General features: G+C 43.1%; 1 protein-coding gene across 1 annotated transcript; it reads left to right on the plus strand.

Moving 5' to 3' along the window:
* Positions 1-1,666: 1,666 nt before the first annotated feature.
* On the plus strand, positions 1,667-17,491 carry LOC140510426 (uncharacterized). Its single transcript, XM_072619071.1, has 4 exons — positions 1,667-2,225; positions 4,061-4,187; positions 4,635-4,730; positions 14,963-17,491. The coding sequence occupies exons 1-4, from the start codon at positions 2,127-2,129 to the stop codon at positions 17,347-17,349; spliced, it is 2,709 nt and encodes a 902-aa protein (XP_072475172.1). The 5' UTR covers positions 1,667-2,126; the 3' UTR covers positions 17,350-17,491.
* The last annotated feature ends 1,506 nt before the right edge of the window (positions 17,492-18,997 follow it).

Here is an 18,997-nt window from a genome sequence, read left to right on the forward strand (position 1 = left end):
AGTTAGGGTTGGATCTCCCCACTCCGCAAGCCACAGAATCAGAGTTCTATGATGGGAACACATTCTGCTTCACTTATCAAATACAAGTATGGGACAGCACAAGAATGCAGTGATTGTAAGAATGTTGTCAAGGGTTTGATTGATCATTCAAGCCGCTTTGTGAGTTTCTGACTCAAGCCAGAAGAAGAAACTCTGAGAAATCTAAATTATTAGTATATTCATTACACATATATTGATTAATATGAAAATCATGATTCCCTTCACTCTTCTATGAATAAATGAAGCGTTATTATGTACTTACTATGTACAAAGAGAGCAGCTAGGGGGTGCCATTGTGCACAGAGCACTGGAAGACTCATCTTGAGTTCAAATACAGCCTCAGACACCTACTACTTGTGTGACCCTGGGCAAGTCACTTCACCCTGTTTGCCTCAGTTTCCTCATCTGTAAAATAAGCTGGAGACGGAAAGAGCAAAGCAGTCCTGTGTTTTTGTCAAGAAAATTCCAAATGGCAGAGTAGAAACAGGTACCTGTTTGAGCTTTCCCTGAAACCCCTCAAAATATCTGTAAAAAATGACTATAAACATATTTTAGAGCAGCAAAAGCCACAAAATGACAGACTGAAGCAAATTTCCAGCCCAAGACAATCTGGAAGACTGAAAGGAAGGGTCTACCACACTGGGCTGGGAGCAGGGTGCAGTCCCACGTGGACCAGCACATAGGGCCTTAGGACATGGAATCACTGGCAGCTGGAGCAGTTTCAGGCTTCTCAGCCCAGAAACACCAAAGACAGTTTAGGTCAGTGGGAAAGGTCTCTCACCTGAGTGAAAGAGCCACCGTCCCAGTGTGGTTGGCAGCAGCGACTGCTACAGCAGCAGCTGCCTCAGGAGCTCTTGGCCTGCAGATGGTGGGGGAATCCAGTGGCTGATCTGGGGTGCAGCCCTGGGTGGGGTGGGAGCACTGGTGACAGCGGGGGGAAGTCTCAAGAGTGCTGGTGGTGGCTCACAGACCAGATCCCAGGCCATGAGAGGAGTAAACACCTCTCCCTTGGTGGTCCTCTGAAAAGTTTAGGGAGGAAGAGCGGGGCCCACCTGAAGGGGCCCCACAGTGCCCTAAGGACTGGGCTTCTCCCATATTAATGGGGCAGTCCCAGCGGCGTCCGCAGGGTGCAGATGTCCTTGACCGCATCTGCACGTGAAGGATGCCAGTCTCTGGCACTGACCCATGGCTGGGAGCCTGGGCGGGGTGGGCAGGCGCTGGGCTGCGGGGCTTGCTGGGGCTGGGCTCTGGGGCCCTCACCACGTCTACACCTCTCCGTGCAGGGAGCCCCTGGAAGGGCTCTGTCCAACACGTGCCCCCCCCCCCCCCCCCAGCCTCGCGGCCGCCCCCGCGTGGAGCATCCCGGCAGCGGGCGGGGGGGTACAGTCAGGCTCCGCCTCTGCTCCCTCTGCCAGGGGGCGTCTTAGGGCCTCCCTCCCTGGGGGTCTCCACCCACTGGGCTCGGGCGCGCGCTCCCGGGGGCACTTCCGCTTCCTCCAGCGGCTGCCGCGGGCGCGTGGGCGCGTGGGCGCGTGGGCACGGGACCGTGGAAGGGCATCCTGACGTCACCGACTTCGGCTCGGGGGCTAACGGTCACAGGGACCTTCCCCCTCTCCCCGAGGTGCCACCGGGGCTGCCCTCCTCCTCTCCCTTCCTCTTTCCTCTCTAATTGTCATCCCCTTTCCCTCCTCCTGCCCGTGCTCTTTGCGCCCGCTCCCCCTTCTCCTTTTCCCTGCTCCTCCGCACCCTCCTCTTCCTCACTCTTCCTCCTCCCTATACTTTTCACCCCTTCCCTCCCATCCTTTCCCTTCCTTCTCTCCTTCTTCTTGGTGCCCCCTCCCCCTCCTGTTCCCCCCACCCTCGGAGACCCTGTGGTCCCAGGACCAGGTTTCCCTTCCCTCTTTGGGCCCCCCAGTCTCACACAGGTTCAAGGACTTGCCCAGGTGTCACCGCCAGGTCTCCCTGGCTCTGAGGCTGCCCTAGGTCCTGTGCCCCAGGTGGCCTCTCCCCCATCCTTAGCGGGCAGTGAATGAGGGGGGCAGGGGCAGAAGTGTTCCAGGCACCTGCCGGGCTTTCTTTGCCCTCTGATGGCTCCCCTTTCCTCCCCAGATCTGCCTCCTGAGCGCTCTGCCCCTCCTGGAGAGGCAGGAATGGCCCCTGTGCTCCTGACAGCCAAGGCCCCCCAGGTGAGTGGGAAGTTGCTGTTTCCTGGAATGGCATCTCTGTCCACAAGGCACTCACATAGGGGAAGGAACTGGACCCGTCACAGAATTTATCCAGTTCTTACTTGGTGCCAGGCCAAGTGCTCTTTGCCAAAAGCTGCCCAGCTAGAGAAGAGCTGAGCTGAGTTTTGGATCCAGGTCTGTGGCCTCCAAAGGTAGCTCCTTTCAGTGACTGCCTTGTCTGCCTTCCTACGGGAGAGACTTCCCTCTCACAGTCACCCCCTCATCCACTGATTTGCAAGGGGCCTGGGCCTGTATTCTCAGTGCTAAGTGTGTGACCAGAAATGCTGAAGGAAGGCACAGAAGGAAAGCTTTCAGGTCTACAACATACTTTGTTCAGAAAACCTAGTAAGCCTTCTAAGGACTGCTGCCCCCATTTCTATGGATGAAAATATTGAGGTGCTGGAAGTGACAGAAACCTTGAGGAGTGGACAGCTTGGCAGGGCCAGAACACTGAGGTTCTTACCCATCTGACTTCCACACAGGCTGATTGTGATCTCTCCAGAAGCCCAAAGCTTCTGCTACCTTATGCCTGGGAAGGAGGGAAAAGCCACAGCTTTGTCCTGGGGTCAGCTCACCTCCAGAGACTCCCTTTTAGCAGTGACATTTTCTCATAAAGGCAGCTGTTTGTTGTTCCCAGAAAGGAAATGACTTGGGAGATGGAAAGTTTGCATTCAGACTAAAGTCTTTAACTCACCCTAGATAGGAGGGGAACATGATGTCATCTCCCAGGCTTGAAGGAAGCTGGTTTACTGGAACAGACATGTGGAAGACCAGAATTGTCTCCAAGTGTTTGAAGGAGGCCCTAGAGGGAAGTAAATATAGTCTCCCTCATTGGGAGCCTTCACACATAGACTCTGTGCACACTTACCTGGGGGACCTCTGTAGGATTAGTGTCTTAGATCAGGTTGTTCTGTGAAATTCCTGTGACCTCCAGTGAGTGAGTATTCTCAGTTGCCTCATCTGTAAAGCCAGAAAGTTGGACTGAGGGACCTATGATTCGATGATTCTAGTAGCTTCTCCCTTTTGGGTTAAGGAATGCTGAGGACTTTTCACAACCCCTAGCTTTCTAAGATGAAAAGTTATAGACGGGGGCAACTGAAGAACTCAAAGAGAAATAATGATCACTTGTGCACTTGACCTGTATGGCAAGAGGAAGATTGGTACAATAGGGGAAGCAGGGCCTGGAAATCAGTCTTGCACCTTGGTGTTTGGCACTCAGCCTTTCTTACCTTCATAACTGGCTCCTTCCCCAGCAGATAGAAGCAGGCAGACCTCAAAGGAAGCAATGCAAGGAATCAACAGATAGATTGAAGAAAGCCCTTCTACCTCGACCAAAAAAACAAAACAAGAAAAGGGCCCTATTGATAGATGTAGAAATGCTGCCCAGAAGCCTCAGGGGCAGTTCAGCAAGAGACATGGAGAAACAGCGTGTGCACTTCCTGAAGAAAACAGACTCCAAGACAAAGGGACTTCCAGGAAAAAGGAAGGCTTATCCTGTCTGCCCACTTTGATGTGCTCAGGACCAAGACCACAGCTTCTTAGATGGTCTGCCTCCCTCATCTTACAGGCCTGGGGCAGAGGTGAAGTGGGCTGTGAGCTCAGGCCTTTCAGCTCTCTCTGGCACACTGGGTAATTTCAGATGACTCTTTTTCTTATTTGACTTGTTACCAACTTGGGCACACTGAAGGCTCAGCACCACTAGGAGGACCTTCTGCAGTTTCTGCCAGCTCTGCTCCTTCTTGAATTCTATCAGAGGAGTGGTCTCTTGGTAAGTGGATGTGCATTTGGTGTTTCAGGAATCAGTGACATTTAGGGATGTGGCTGTTGACTTCACCTGGGAAGAATGGGGGCACCTGGACCCTTCCCAGAAGGAGCTCTACAGGGAGGTCATGCTGGAGAACTACGAGAACCTGATCTGCCTGGGTGAGGAACAGTTCTTGAGGTGTTACTGTCTGGCTTACCTTGTGCCACCCACCCAGCACCTCTAGCCCCCAGGGGAAAGGTGCATCTCCTCTTCTCCAGACACTGGGGATGCAAAGAGAGAAAGATACAGGGGCTGCCCCTGAAAGAAACTGGGAGCTTGATAGTGTTATCTCTGAGGTTCTGGTTCCCCCATTCTGTTTACTCAGGTCCAAGATTGTCCCCCAAAGTCCCAATGTGAAGATGAACATGAGGCAAGAGTCCTGCCCCTTAAAGGGCACAAGGCCAATTCCCCATAATTCCTAGGGATATAGTGCAGAGCCTTCTTCAGTGGGCCTGGGTGGTAATCTGGACCTTTCAAGCAAGCCCACCTTGGTTCAGATGGGCTGGATCTCACTTTGTTCAGCAAGGGCTCTCTGTCCCCAGCACTTTTTCATTTCCAATGAACAGGACTTGCAGCTTCCAAGCCAGATGTGATCCATCATTTGGAGCAAGGGGAAGCACCTTGGACACCTGAGAGAGAAGTCCCAGGAGGCAGCTGTGCAGGTGAGTGATTAGTCATTGCAAAAACAGTTCTTTGTGTCCTTAGTGATAGTAACGATAGTCAGCTTTTACATAGTGTTTTTTAAGGCTTTTAAAGCACTTTGTAGGTATTAATGTTATTCTGATCACCACAACAATTGTGGGAGATGCAGTTATGTTCCCACACTGATGGAGGTTAAATCTCTTGCCCAGGGTTAGACAGCTAGTAATGTCTGATGCTGGATTTGAATTTGGGTCTTCCTGTCTCAGGACCAGAACTCTGTACCTACTGTGTCACTTAGCACAGGATAAATTTTTAAATGTTGGACAACGGAATAGGCAGAGCCAAGATGATAGAGCAGAAGCTGGGACTTGCTTGAGCTCTCCTCCAAGACCCCCTAAATGCCTGTAGAGGATGACTCTGGACAGGTTCAGGAGCTGCAGAGCCCACAAGATGATGGTGTGAAGCATCTCTCCAGCCCAAGACAGCCTGGAAGGTCGACAGCATCTGTTGAACCAGGTTGGGAGAAGAGCATTGTCTAGCATGAGCCATGCAGGCACAAGCAGGACCTGAGAGACCTCCAGGGGACTGAATACTGAATTCGTGTCAGCTGTGGTGCTTTCCAGAGTTCTTGACAGCAAGGGCTGAGGACACCTTGGTGGTGTGGGAGAGTATTTTGGTCTGGTCCCAGGCTTGGGGCAGCAGAAGGGGCAGAAGAGCCTGCAGTAGTTGCAGCAGCAGCAGTGGCAGAGGGTGTTTCTGGAGCACTAGGCTCACAGATTGTAAGGGGATGGAGTGGCTGACGGTACACCTCCCACCCCTCACTGGAAGCTGAGAAATACCTTGACAAAGACCTGAAAAGTCAAGTAAATGGCAGGGGAAATGAGCAAAGACCAGAAAAAGAATCAGGCTATAGAATCTTGCTTTGGTCACAAGGATGATCAAAACAGACAAACAGAAGTCCACAAGGTCAAAGCTCCTTACATCCAAAGCCTCCAAGAAAAATATGAGTTAGTCTCAGGCCATGGAAGAGCTCCAAAAGGCTTTTGAAAATCAAGTAAGAGAACCCTAAATGAGAGTAATTTAAGAAAATCATGAAAAATGAGTCAACTGCTAAAGGGGACCCAAAAATACTGAAGAAAATAACACCTTAAAAAATAGACTAACCCAAATGACCAAAGATATCCAAAAAGCCAGTGAGGAGAAGAAAGCCTTAAAAAGCAGAATTGGCCAGATGGAAAAGGAGGTCTAAAAGCTCACTGAAGAAAATAAGTCCTTAAAAATTGGAAATGAGCAGATGGAAGCTAAGGACTTTATGAAAAACCAAAAAATCATAAAGTAAAACCAAAAGAATGAAAAAATAGAACACTGTGGAATTTCTCATTGGAAAAACAACTTACCTGGAAAACAGATCCAGGAGAGATAATTTTAAAATTACTATACTACCTGAAAGCCATGATCAAAAAAAAGATGCTAGATGTCATCTTTAAGGACATTATCAAGGAAAACTGCCCTGATATTCTAGTAGATGTTGAAAGAATCCACTGATGGCCTCCTGAAAGAGATCCCAAAAGGAAAACTCCTAGGAATATTGTAGCCAAATTCCAAAGTTCCTAGGTCAAAGAGAAAATATTGCAAGTAGCCAGAAAGAAGCAATTTGAGTATTGTGGAAACACAATTAGGAAAACACAAGATTTAGTAGCTTTTGCATTAAGGGATTGAAGGGCTTGGACTATGATATTCCAAAGGTCAAAGGAGCTAGGATTAAAACCAAGAATCACCTACCTAGCAAAACTGAGTATAATCTTTCAGGGACAAAATAGTATTTGAATGAAATAGAGGACTTCTAAGCATTCTTGTTGAAAAGACCAGAGCTGAATAGAAAATTTGACTTTCCAATGCAAGAATCAAAAGAAGCTTGGAAAGGTAAACAGGAAAGAGAAAATATAAGCGACTGTTGAACTGTTTACATTCCTACATTAGGGTAGTTGGAGGGATTATATATATAATCCCTCCAACTAACCAAATTCTATGGGATTATATATATAATTATATATAGGGATGATATCTAAAAAAAATAAAATTGAAGGGTGAGAGAGAGGAATATATTGGGAGGAGAAAGGGAGAAATAGAATGGGGTAAACTTTCTCTCACATAAAAGAGACAAGAAAAAGCTTTTACAATGGAAGAGAAGAGGGGAGAGGTGAGAGGGAAATAGGGAACCTTACTTTCATTGGATTTGACTTAAGGAGGGAATAACATGCACACTCAATTGAGTATGAAAATCTATCTTACACTACAGGAAAGTAAGGGAGAAGAGGATAAGGAGGTTGACAGAAGGGAGGGCAAATGGGAAGGGGTAATTAGAAGTAAATACTTTTGAGGAGGGACAAGGTGAAAGAAGAATAGAATACATGGGGAGCAGGATAGGATGGAGGGAAATATAATTAGTCTCTCACAACATGAGTATTATGGAAGTGTTTTGCATGACTACACATATATAATGTATTTGAATTGCTTACCTTCTCTATTGGGATGAATGGGAAAGGAGGAAGGGATAGAAGTTGCAACTCAAAGTTTTAAAAATGAATGTTAAAAATTGTTTTTACATGCAACTGGGAAATAAGACATTCAGGCAATGGGATATAGAAATCTATCTTGCCCTACAAGAAAATAGAGGGGTAGGGGATAAAAGAAGGGAAGGAGTGATAGAAGGGGTTACAAAAAGGGAGAGCAGATTGGGGGAAGAGGTAATCAGAATGTGCTCTGTCTTGGGGTGGGGGAGGGGAGGTGGGGAGAAAATTTGGAACTTGATATCTTGTGGAAATGATGTTGAAAACTAAAAATAAATTAATCTAAAAAAAATCAGAAAAAAGGGGAAAATGGGGACGATGATAATACCTATTTTCCAGAGTTGTTTTGAGGCTAAAATAAGATAATATATAAGGTAAGGCACTTCACAATCTTTAAAAAAAAATGCGGGATAGGGAGCCATCCTTTAAGATCCCTGGCCTTGGAGAAGAGCTAAGGCTCTATAGGATCAGCTCCTTCAGGGAGCCTGGTTTTTTCCCAGGAAAAATTTGGTTCCTCAATTCTTGACTCAGCCTCAGAAAAAAAATGGTAGCTACAGTAGGGAATAGAGCACAGGGTCATAGATTTAGACCAGGCCTGCCCATGGACTGCATACCAAAGGATTTTGGGCAGCCAGCAAAAAACGTAGAGGAAAATATCCTTTGTAAGTAGAGGAAATCCTTTGGCATGCTGCAAGCAGCCCAAGGACCATAAGCAGCCCACAGGTCACAGGTTGTGCAGACTTGATGTAGGTCCTCCAGTCTAATGTCCACATTGTACAGATTAGGAAAACTGAGACTCAGAGAATGTAGTGATTTAGCCGAGATTATACTGGTGAATAGTAAATGTCAGAGCCAAGACTTAAATCCAGTCCTCCATCCCCTTCCTTATCCTATCTGTTCTTCCTGTCTGTCTCTATTTCTTTCTTTCTCCCCTGCAAGTTATTACTGCCCATCCTCTGCTTCACCTCTCTTCCAAGCTCTTGGTTCTGTCTCTGTATTTAATGATGTACCACTTTGTTTTCTTTCTTAGTTGTGGGACCTAATGTAGTATCTACTCCTGCCATATTCACTGTAAATCACTTGCAGTTCTCTTTCTGATAAGGATTTTTTTCTTTTCAGAAATTTTTTTCATGTCATATTTTGGAACAAGAATCCATTCCTGTGATGTGAGACTGGGTGTTGTGTAGAGCAGAAAGATGGCCAGCTTGTGATGTCCAACCTGCTTTGAAAGGCTTTATAAGCCAAACAGAGGAGTTTATAATTGAGTCTAGAGATGATAAGGAGTCCTTGGGGGTTAGAGTGAGATGGGCAGATCTGAATTTAGGGCAAGTCAGAAGGGATTGTTGTGGTGGGAATCTCAGGGCAGGGAGACCCCTGAGTGAGAGGCAATGAGGGCCTGAGCCGAGGTTGTATCTGTGAGGGCTGAGAAGGAGTCAGAAGAAGGAGATAAAGAGGTAAAACAGCAGCCAGACATGGAGGGAGAAGAAGGGGTGGAGGCCAATGCCCAGGTGCCAGAGACAGGAAGGGAAGCGAATGAGTTGTGTTTTGGACATGTCTTGGATATCCACCTCTGGGACGTACTTCTCTGCAAGAGGAGGCTTTGCTGCGTTTCCAGCCTGTCTTGTCTCCCAAAGGGTACCTCTGACAAAGAATAGTTTTTTAAGAGGAAGAAGGAGTCCCGAAAAGCTACCCTGCACACCCACAAAGGCCGCCATTCTCTGTTGAGATTCTCCTCAGTCCTTTTCGACATGAGCATTGGTCATTATACGGCAATAGCCTCTTATTTTTTTCCTCTTCTTGCTAAGGGTCTATTAATGTCCTTCTCATAACATCATTCTATTTGCCCCAGTTATTCCTCTGACCCTTTGGGAGAGTCATCTCATATACAAAAAGCACAAAGGAAACAGCCCTACGTAACTGGTCTGTAAATGTTTGTAACGCGTGGTACTCAGAGGCCTCTCACCCCTTGGGGTGGGCATGCTTTGGAGCCAGGCCTTTTCTTGGTTATTTTAGAACTAGGCTTTTTCTTTGTAAGTTTATAACATTAATTTGAATTTTTTAAAAATAAGTTTTATGGATGTCTTTTGTTTTTACCACCATTATTTCTTGCCAGCTTCCCTTCCCTTCCAAAAGAACCATCTCATGGAAGAAATAGTAGTTTTTTAAAGCCAAAAAAAAGTAAAGTAAGAGGCAATATCCGCCAAACTGATGAACACATTGGAAATTTCTCAAAGTATGTTCAACGTAGAGGACTTCTAGACCTCCGACTTCCACAGAGGGATAGAGGGGCTTCTCACCTCTCTTCCTTGGAGCCACGCTTGTTCTTTAAAGTCACAAAGCATCGTCTTCATCTTTCTTCGTGGTGTTGTGGTTGTCGTACCTGTTGTTTTCTTGGCTCTGTTTACTTCGTTAGGCATCAGTTCATAGGAACCTTTCCACGCTTCTCTGTATTCATCCCATTGACTGTTCCAGTACAGTGCAGTAATATTACAATATATTCTCATATGAGAGTTTATTTAGCTGTTCCCCCATCCTTGGGACTCTACATTGTTTCTAATTCATTGCTGTTGCCAAAAGTGCTACTGTAACTATTTTGTTGTGCCTGGCAACTTTGTTCTTATCAAATGGCTTCCACTAAGTGGAATCTCTGGGTCCAAGGACATGGATACTTCAGTCACTTTGTTTGCATAATTCCAAATTGCTTTCCACAGTGGTGGTAACATTTCACAGCTCCACCAGCAATGCATGAGCCTGTCTTCCCACAAACCCATCAACATCAACAATTCCCATTTTTGCCACTTCCTGGGGTGTGAAGTGAGACCTCATGGCACAGTTGTTTTAATTTGCATTTTTTATTATTAGTGATTTGGGACATTTGTTCATGATGTCGTTAATAACTTGCAGTTCTTCCTTGTGGAACTGCTTCTGTATGTCCTTTGACCAGTTATCTAGTGGGGAACAACTTTTAGTTCTGCATGTATAACTATATACATGTAGCAACATCTATGCATATATACACCCATATGAATAAGTATGTATACATATATGAATAAAAATACTTTCCCACTAATTTTTTCTATATCTTTTAGGTTTACCAGGGAAATTTGATATAAAGTTGTTTTTTTTTTCAGTAGAACATTTCCCTCATCATAAGTGCATTAATTATGCTTGTGCAGATTTTCAGTTTTATGTAATCAGAGTTAGGTATTTCATCATTTGCAGTTGTAATATCCATCCTACTTGTGACTGAAACCTTCCATATGTGTCATCTCCCCCTTTAAAATGTGAAGTCTTTGAGATCAGAGACTGTCATGGTGCTTTGTACATAGTTAGCACCTAATAAATACTTAATGTGCTCATTCATTTACTCCCTTGTTTGGTTAAGAATATATCTCCTGCTCATAGATATGAAAGGTATGTGAAAATTATATAGTCTCTTCTAATTTTTAAATACTATGATATTTAATCTTAAAATGCACATTTAAAGTATATTATGCAAAATAGTGCAAGTCTAAGCCAAATTTCTGCCAGACTGCTCTTTAATTTTCCCAGCAGTTGTTATAAATTAGGTCTTTTCTTAATATATGTTTTCAGGTTTAACAAACACCGGTTTGTTGACTTCTGTTGTCTCTGATTCTTCCTTGTCTAGTGTGTTCTGTTCATCTGTCCCTCTATTTCTAAGCCAATCCCAGGTAGCTTTGATTCTTGAGGTTTTTATCATGCTGTTTGAGTTTGAGAACTGCTCTTCTTTCTTTATATCTACCTCTTTTCATTATTTCTCTTGATATCTTAGTCCTTTTATTTTTTTCATTGAATTTTATTATTTTATTGAATGGTATAAAATATACCTTTGATAATTTGATTGGCATAACATGTAAACTATAGATGAACTTTGGTAGTTCTGTCATTTTTATTATATTGGCATGGCCCAGACATGTGCCCTGACTATTCCTTCAGCTTTTTAAGTTTTCCTTTATTTCTTTAAAGATTACTTTGTAGTGGAATGTATACAGGTATTTTGGGTGCTTTAGTGTATTGATTCCCAATCATTGTATGCATTTTGTCATTATTTGTAGTGGAATTTCTCTTTATTTTAGGGCCTCTTGAATTTTGTTTTTGTGTAGAAATGCTTTTGATCTTTATGGATTTGCTGTCTAGCCTGGAGAGCTACTGAAACCATCGAGTATCTCGGTGTCTTTGCCAGTTCCCTAACATTTTCCAGGTAAACCATGGGCAAATAGTTTTTGTCTCCTCTTTATTCATCTTTACCCCTTTTAAGCTCTTTCTCTGAAGCTATTGAGACATTTCTAGAACTGTATCAAATAGTAGTTGAGAGAGCGCTTTACTTGTTTATTGGGAAGCTTCTAGCGTGTGGTGCATTAGGTAGTGCCTGAAGTGAATGAGGGCATAGCCTGGTGTCAGAAACATCGCTCTTCCTGAGCTCCCATGTAGCCTCAAATGCTCACTGTCTGTGTGATGCTGGCCCAGTCCCTTACCTTGTTTGCCTTAGTTTCCTCAGCTGTAAAAGGAGCTGGGGAAGGACATGGTGAACCACTCCAGCATCTTTGCCAAGAAAACCCCCAATGGGGTCATGGGGAGTTTGACATCCGTTGTATCCCCATTGATTACCATACTTGCTTTGGTTTTAGATAAATACTTTTCCTGACTTTTTTTTTAAGTATCATAACACTCTTTAAGGTGACTCAATGCCTGTTGGGTTTTTTTTTATAATAAGTATTATACTTTATCAAAGACTTTTCCCATATCTACTGAAATCATGTTATTTCTAACAGGATTACACTGATTGTTTTCCTAATGTTGAACCATCCTTGTATCTTTGTTATATATTCAGATTGGTCATAAAGGATGGATTCTTGGATGAATTAGTATATTCTGACAGGATTTGATTTAAAGTTGTTGGAGGATATTAATAATACTGGTTTTTAGTTCTGTGCGCAATTCTTCCTTAGTTTAATTCCATGTATGTATCATGTAGTATATATGTGTCTCAGAAAGAGCACCTAGTAGGGTGTTTTTGAGAATAATTTGTATTGATGTTATTGTTCTTTAAAAGTTTGATAGAATTCTCCTGAAAATCCTTCAAGACCAGAAAGTTTTTCTTTGCTATTTTCTTTGCAGCTGCTTCTATTTCCTTTTCTGAGATGGCATTATTTAAAGCATCTATTTGGTTTTATAGTTTGGCTATTTCATATTTTTGAGGGTGTCCTTTTATTTCTCTTTTTTAATCTCAATTTTGTTAGCATACCAATTATTCTTGTTTTGTCATGATTTTCACTTTCTTTATTCGCTAGTTGGTTGATTTGATTTTCTGAGCTCTTTAATCAGATCATCCAAAGGTTCATTAATTTTATCTTTTCAAAGAGCCATCTTTTAGCTTTATTATAGGATCACTTTTATAGTTTTTTGGGTGTGTAGGAGAAGGGGTTTCCAGTTTATCTTTTTCTCCTCTAAGTATTATCATCTCCTCTTTTGTGTTTATTTCGAAGTGTTATTTATTTGTTGGTTTAGTAATTTTTTTAGTGTCTCTTCAGATAATTCATTTTCTTCTTTCCTATCATCTCTCTCCATTTCCTTCTTTTCTTAGTTTTCCTTAAGTCCTTTCTTCCTTTTCTCTAACTATTCCCCCTTTTTTGTTTTTATCTCTTAGGTAAGGAGTCTAGTATAATACTTCTTCCTCTGTTCTTTTTCAACTTTTTTGGATTAGTTTTAAAAGTTTCATTTTCTCCTTTTTAAAAAGGATTCTCTTGTTATCTTCCCTTTTTGTTTATTCTGGACTTCTCTTCTTTGATTTATGTTCCCCATACCTAATTATTCCTTCTTTTGTCACTGGATTCTCCTGAAATTAAAGTTTGTAACATCCCTGTTTTGGCATCCCTCTCCTAAATAGTTTCTATTGTTTGATAGATCCTGTCCTAGCTCTCATTTTCTATAGGTCATCACTCTGAGAAGTACCAGTTCCTGCAGGAAATAGAGAGGATGTACATGGCCCTATTGTAGGAAGAGTGGCAGAAGGAAGAGTAGGAAGGACTGGCAGGTAAAGCTCAGTGTCTGAGCTGCCATGTTTTTCCACCAGCTGGGCCCCATCCTTCCTCCTTTCTGCCACCTGGCCGCATTCTGAAATGATGTTGTTTTGACTACTTGTATTTATTATTTATTTACATCCATACATGTCATTGTCCCCCTACTCTCCCTACCCCCTTTTGAAGTTAAGAACTTGACTTTTTGTCTTTTCAGTACCTGCGCTGAACATACTGCTTGGGGAACTTTGGTTACTCCATCAGTCAGTATCCCAAGAAATTGATCAAATAAAGAGGCAGCATTTGAATTGAGTTTTGTTCAGGTTCCCTTGACTGAAGTACCTTGGAGCAGTCTGTCCTAAGAAGGGCTTATTCCTGTGTTTGATGGGATGATGATCTTGATAACATCCCCTTTTAATAAAGAAGGGAAAAGAAGAGAAAATCCATGAGAGACACTAAAATGAGGGTGGTCAGGAGGCTCAGATATTTTAGAGGCAATGATAACAGTAGAGTTTTTTGGTCATCATGGGATAAGAAGTTTTGTTGAGTGTGATTGAAATCCATATTGCAAGGTTTGGAGGAGGAAGAGGTGTGAAAGTGGAGACAATTAATGTAGATGTCTTTGTCTCGGAATTTTGTTAAGAAAGGAGGTGTGTAGGTTAAGATCCTGAGGAAAAGAGAGGGTTAGAATTTTTTAAAAATGATAGCAGTGCTCTAGCTATATTAACAGATGGGAGGGTAGGGATCACTGGATGAATAGATGAATACAGACCGAGTATTAAAGACAGTGGAGTGGGGAAAAGTTTGTCTTCATATATATATATATATATATATATGTGTGTGTGTGTGTGTGTGTGTGTGTGTGTGTGTGTGTGTGTGTGTGTGTGTATGAAGACAAACATATGTATGTATATATATATATATCCATACATATACATTGTATTCAAGCTTCTTTGAAATTTGGCAACATTCATTAGGTAACTTTTTTTTTTTATTGTTTTGGGATGGTTGTCCTTTTCATTTCCATTGGTTTCATCATTGCTTCCAAATCTAACCCTAAATCTATATGTATTTTATTGGTTTGAATCACTGCACTCTGTATCAGCTCACGTACGTGTCTCTATATTTCTCTGTATTCATGATGTCTGTCATTTATCACAGCACGGTAATTTTATGTTCCTCCTTTTTCTCCTCTTTGCCCCTCTTTCCTTTGAGCACAAGCTTAACAAATGAATCTCTGGGTCAAGGGATATAGGAATTTTAGCCACTTTATTTATACCCTTTAAAATTGCTTTTGAGAATCAACTTCCTCCTTTTGTAGATGAGAGAACTGGGACATGAAGAAGTTAAATGAGTTTTCCTGGGTCACACCTAACTCAGGAGTCTTCTCCATTCCTTCTTGAGGGCTCTATCCAGCTGGCCATCTAGCAACTTCTTTTGTCATTTAGGAAACTCAGTAACTTCCCCACATCATAAGATCGTTGTTTTTCATCTGCTAGAAATAACCATACAACCATAAGGTGATAGGATTATTTGTTTTGCCCTTTAACATTTGACACTGTTTCTTTTTGGTGCAGATAAAAGACAGGCCTAAGTGAATAGCACTTGGATACAGGGGATATTCACATTTTTGATTTCTTCCAGATTGGGAGAGTAGCCCTGAGGTCAAGGTGTCAACTCCAAATCAGGGAATTCCTGTGGAATCATCATACCATAAAAGATCAGTAAGCCATGATTTCTGTGTCTCCTCCTTGAGAAAAGTCTGGGAACGTGAGGCTAGGTTAGAGATGCAGAAGAATAAGAAAGAGGCACATTCTGGTAATGTCAGAATTACCACAAGAAAAATTCACAATAAGTTGACAGGCCTCGAATGTGGAAAGTATGGAGGAAATCACCATGTGGGGTCAGTCCTTTTTTCAAAACACAAAGTGTCTGTGGGAGAGAATCTTTGTGCATGTGATGCACAGAAAAAGCACTTCACTCCATGTCCAGACCTAAATAAATGGAACAGAATCTGTTTAGAGAAAATATTCCCAAAGTGCAATGAAAGTGAGAGATCTTTGAGCTCCAAATTAGAACGTATCCAATATGATAAACTATGCCCTGGAGAGAATCTCTGTGAATACAAAGAAAGCAGGAAAGACTTCTACAAAGCCAGCCCACAAATTAATTCCCATCAAATAATAGATATTGGAAAGAAATCCTGTCGATGCACTGAGCATGAGAATGCTTTTTCCCAGAATCCACAAGTTATTGAATATAAAGGAACTCATAGTGAATGTGGAAAACTGCCTAAGGACAATCCCTCTGTTACTTCCTATGAGGAGATTCATACTGAGGAGAGAACTTATGAATGTAATAAATGTGGGAAGGTCTTCTATCAGAACGCACATCTTATTTGCCACCAGACAGTTCATACTAGAGAGAAACCTTACAAATGCCATGACTGTGGAAAGTCCTTCTGCCAGATCACAGAACTAAATCACCACCAAAGAAATCATACTGGAGGGAAACCTTATAACTGTAATGAATTAGAGAAGGTCATCCACCTGAGTTCACAATTTTCACCACCTCAGAGACTGCATTCTGCAGAGAAACCTTATGAATGTAATGTGTGTGGGAAGACCTTTCTTGTGATTGGGAAGCTTACTCGGCATCAGAAAAGTCATACTGGAGAGAAACCTTTTAAATGTAGTGAATGTGGGAAGGCCTTCCGCCTGAGGGCTGAAGTTACTCGTCATCAGACTATTCATACTGGTGAGAAACCTTATGAATGTAATGTATGTGGAAAGGCCTTTCGTCAGAGTGTGCACTTGATTGGACATCAGATGATTCATACTGGTGAGAAACCTTACGAATGCAATATATGTGGAAAGGCCTTTCGTCAGAGTGTGCACTTGATTGGACATCAGATGATCCATACTGGAGAGAAACCTTATGAATGTCATGAATGTGGGAAGGGCTTCCGCCTAAGTGTGCACCTTATTGGACATCAGATGATTCACACTGGAGAGAAACCTTATGAATGTAATGTATGTGGGAAGGCCTTTCGCCAGAGTGTACACCTTATTGGACATCAGATGATCCATACTGGAGAGAAACCTTATGAATGTAATGAATGTGGGAAGGCCTTCCGTCTAAGGGCAGAAGTGACTCGACATCAGACAGTTCACACTGGAGAGAAGCCTTATGAATGTAACGAATGTGGGAAGGCCTTCCGTCTAAGGGCAGAACTTACTCGACATCAGACAGTTCACACTGGAGAGAAGCCTTACGAATGTAATGAATGTGGGAAAGCCTTCCTTCTGAGTTCCCAGTTTACTCAGCATCAGAGGATTCATACTGGAGAGAAACCGTATGAATGTAATGATTGTGGAAAGGCCTTCCGACTGAGCGCCCAGCTTGCTCGGCATCAGAGAATTCATACAGGAGAAAAACCTTATAAGTGTAATGAATGTGGGAAGGCCTTCCACGTGAGTGGAAAGCTTACCCAACATCAGAGAATTCATACAGGAGAGAAACCGTATGAATGTCATGAATGTGGAAAGGTCTTCCGCCTCAGTGCTCATCTTATTCGCCATCAGACAATTCACACTGGAGAGAAAACTTATGAATGTAAAGACTGTGGGAAGGCCTTTTACCATAGTACAGAGCTTACTCTACATCAGAGAATTCATACTGGAGAAAAACCATATAAGTGTGATGAATGTGGGAAGGCTTTTCGCCAAAGCGTACACCTTGCTGGACACCAGATGATCCATACAGGTGAGAAACCTTATGAGTGTAACAAATGTGGGAAGGCCTTCCGCCTAAGGGCGGAAGTTACCAGACATCAAACAGTTCACACTGGAGAGAAGCCTTATGAATGCAGTGAGTGTGGAAAGGCCTTCCGTCTGAGGGCAGGACTCACCCGACACCAGATGATTCATACTGGAGAGAAACCTTTTAAATGTAATGAATGTGGGAAGGCCTTCCGCCTGAGCGCCCAGTTTACTCAGCATCAGAGGATTCATAGTGGAGGTAAACCTTAGTAGTGTACTGAATGTGAGCAGTCCTTTAGTCAGAGACCAGACCTTGGACAGCACCAGAAAATGCATAAGAAAGTAACTTTATACAGCATTTGAAAATTCATACTGGAAAGATAAACATTATTAATAAACTCAATGTACAGAACCCTTCAGAGAACATAAGTTTTTATGTCCTAGAGAATTCATAATGGAAAGAAACGTGTTTGTGAGAAGTTATTTTCCTCTAGCCTAGAACTAAATTAACAACAGAGAACTCATATTGGAGAATATGATTATAATGAATACGGGAAGGTACTCAGCTACAGCCCGTCCTCTGTTTCCCATCACAGAATGCTGGAGAGAAGCATCAGAAATGTGGTGATATTGGCAAGGATTTTGGTAAGAAAAATCTGAAATGAGTGTCAGAGAATCCATAGTAAAGGGAAACTAAATGAATGTATCCCTCAGTAAAACATATCTGTTTTAATTCCAGTAACCCTCACCCTAACCTTAAATGTGATGCCTTCCCCCCACCTATTGAGAAGGCAGGAAAGAAAAAAGATGGTCAGTTTTACATAGGAAGCTGTGCTAAACATATTTGCACGTTATCCCTGTTATAAGGGATGTGGGGAGGGTGTGTGTGTGTGTGTGTGTGTGTGTGTGTGTGTGTGTGTGTGTGTGTAAACTAGAACAAGAAAGACAAATTTCTTCTCATTTTGGTTATATAGCATGTACCAAGTGCAAAAACTCTTAAATTTATAGAATCAAAATGATCTATTTTACCTCCCATGATCCTTTCTTTCTCTTGTTTGGTTGTTCAACTCTTCCCTTATTCATAGATCTGACAGGTATATTTTAACAAATTTCTTTCATTCGCTTATGATATGACCTTTCATGCTTCTCTGACTTCTCTGGAAGGTAGGGAAAAATGAATGGCATTTCACATTAGATGATAGGAATCTCCACAGGGGCATTCTGACCACTCTCTCCCTTCTCCACACACCTCCATATGCTCCTACACATGTTTCCTGGTTCCTAAGGTTTGGCTCCCAGGCAGAGGTGAGATGGTAGGGCCTGGACCTCTTGAAGTCAAGGGGAGGAAGGGCCAACCCCTCTGGTGGCTGAGGGCTGAACAAAGGCTGCCCACTCCCATGTGACCGTTCATTGCATCCTAGGGACTCTTTTCCTTCCTTCCTTCCTCCCTCCCTTCCCTCCCTTCCCCTCTCCTTCCTTCCTTCTTCTCTCTCTCTCTCTCTCTCTCTCTCTCTCTCTCTCTCTCTCTCTCTCTCTCTCTTTCTCTCTCTCTCCTTGTGGAATCATACCCTAAATGACCAAAATTGCTGGGAATACTGGAACACAGTTTGGAAAAACTAGGTATAGACGAACATCTCACACCGTATACCGAGCTAAGGGCAGAATGGGTCCCTGATTTAGACATAAAGGGTCCGACCATAAAGCAACTAGGGGATGATGAGAAAGTAACACTTGTCAGGTCTACGGCTGCAGAATTCGTGAGCAAAGAAGAGACAGAGAGCTTTAAGCGAAGCCAAGTGGATCTTTGTGATCTGGGCCCTTCCTGGCAAGGGCCACGGCCGCGAGGGAGATCGGCGCCAGGGTCGTGCGGTTGGGGTCCGGGATTCGGGCCCGGCGGGTGCCTCGTCTCCATGGATTC

This window comes from Notamacropus eugenii, chromosome 6 (genome assembly GCF_028372415.1).
Source record: "Notamacropus eugenii isolate mMacEug1 chromosome 6, mMacEug1.pri_v2, whole genome shotgun sequence".
In the NCBI taxonomy this organism is placed as follows: domain Eukaryota; kingdom Metazoa; phylum Chordata; class Mammalia; order Diprotodontia; family Macropodidae; genus Notamacropus; species Notamacropus eugenii.

Excerpts from the sequence above, each read along its gene's own strand:
- LOC140510426 (XM_072619071.1), top strand. The coding sequence starts at position 2,127 with ATGGCTCCCCTTTCCTCCCCAGATCTGCCTCCTGAGCGCTCTGCCCCT. Across the intron at positions 2,226-4,060 it reads TGACAGCCAAGGCCCCCCAG|GAATCAGTGACATTTAGGGA; the intron begins GTGAGTGGGAAG and ends TTGGTGTTTCAG. Across the intron at positions 4,188-4,634 it reads CGAGAACCTGATCTGCCTGG|GACTTGCAGCTTCCAAGCCA; the intron begins GTGAGGAACAGT and ends TCCAATGAACAG.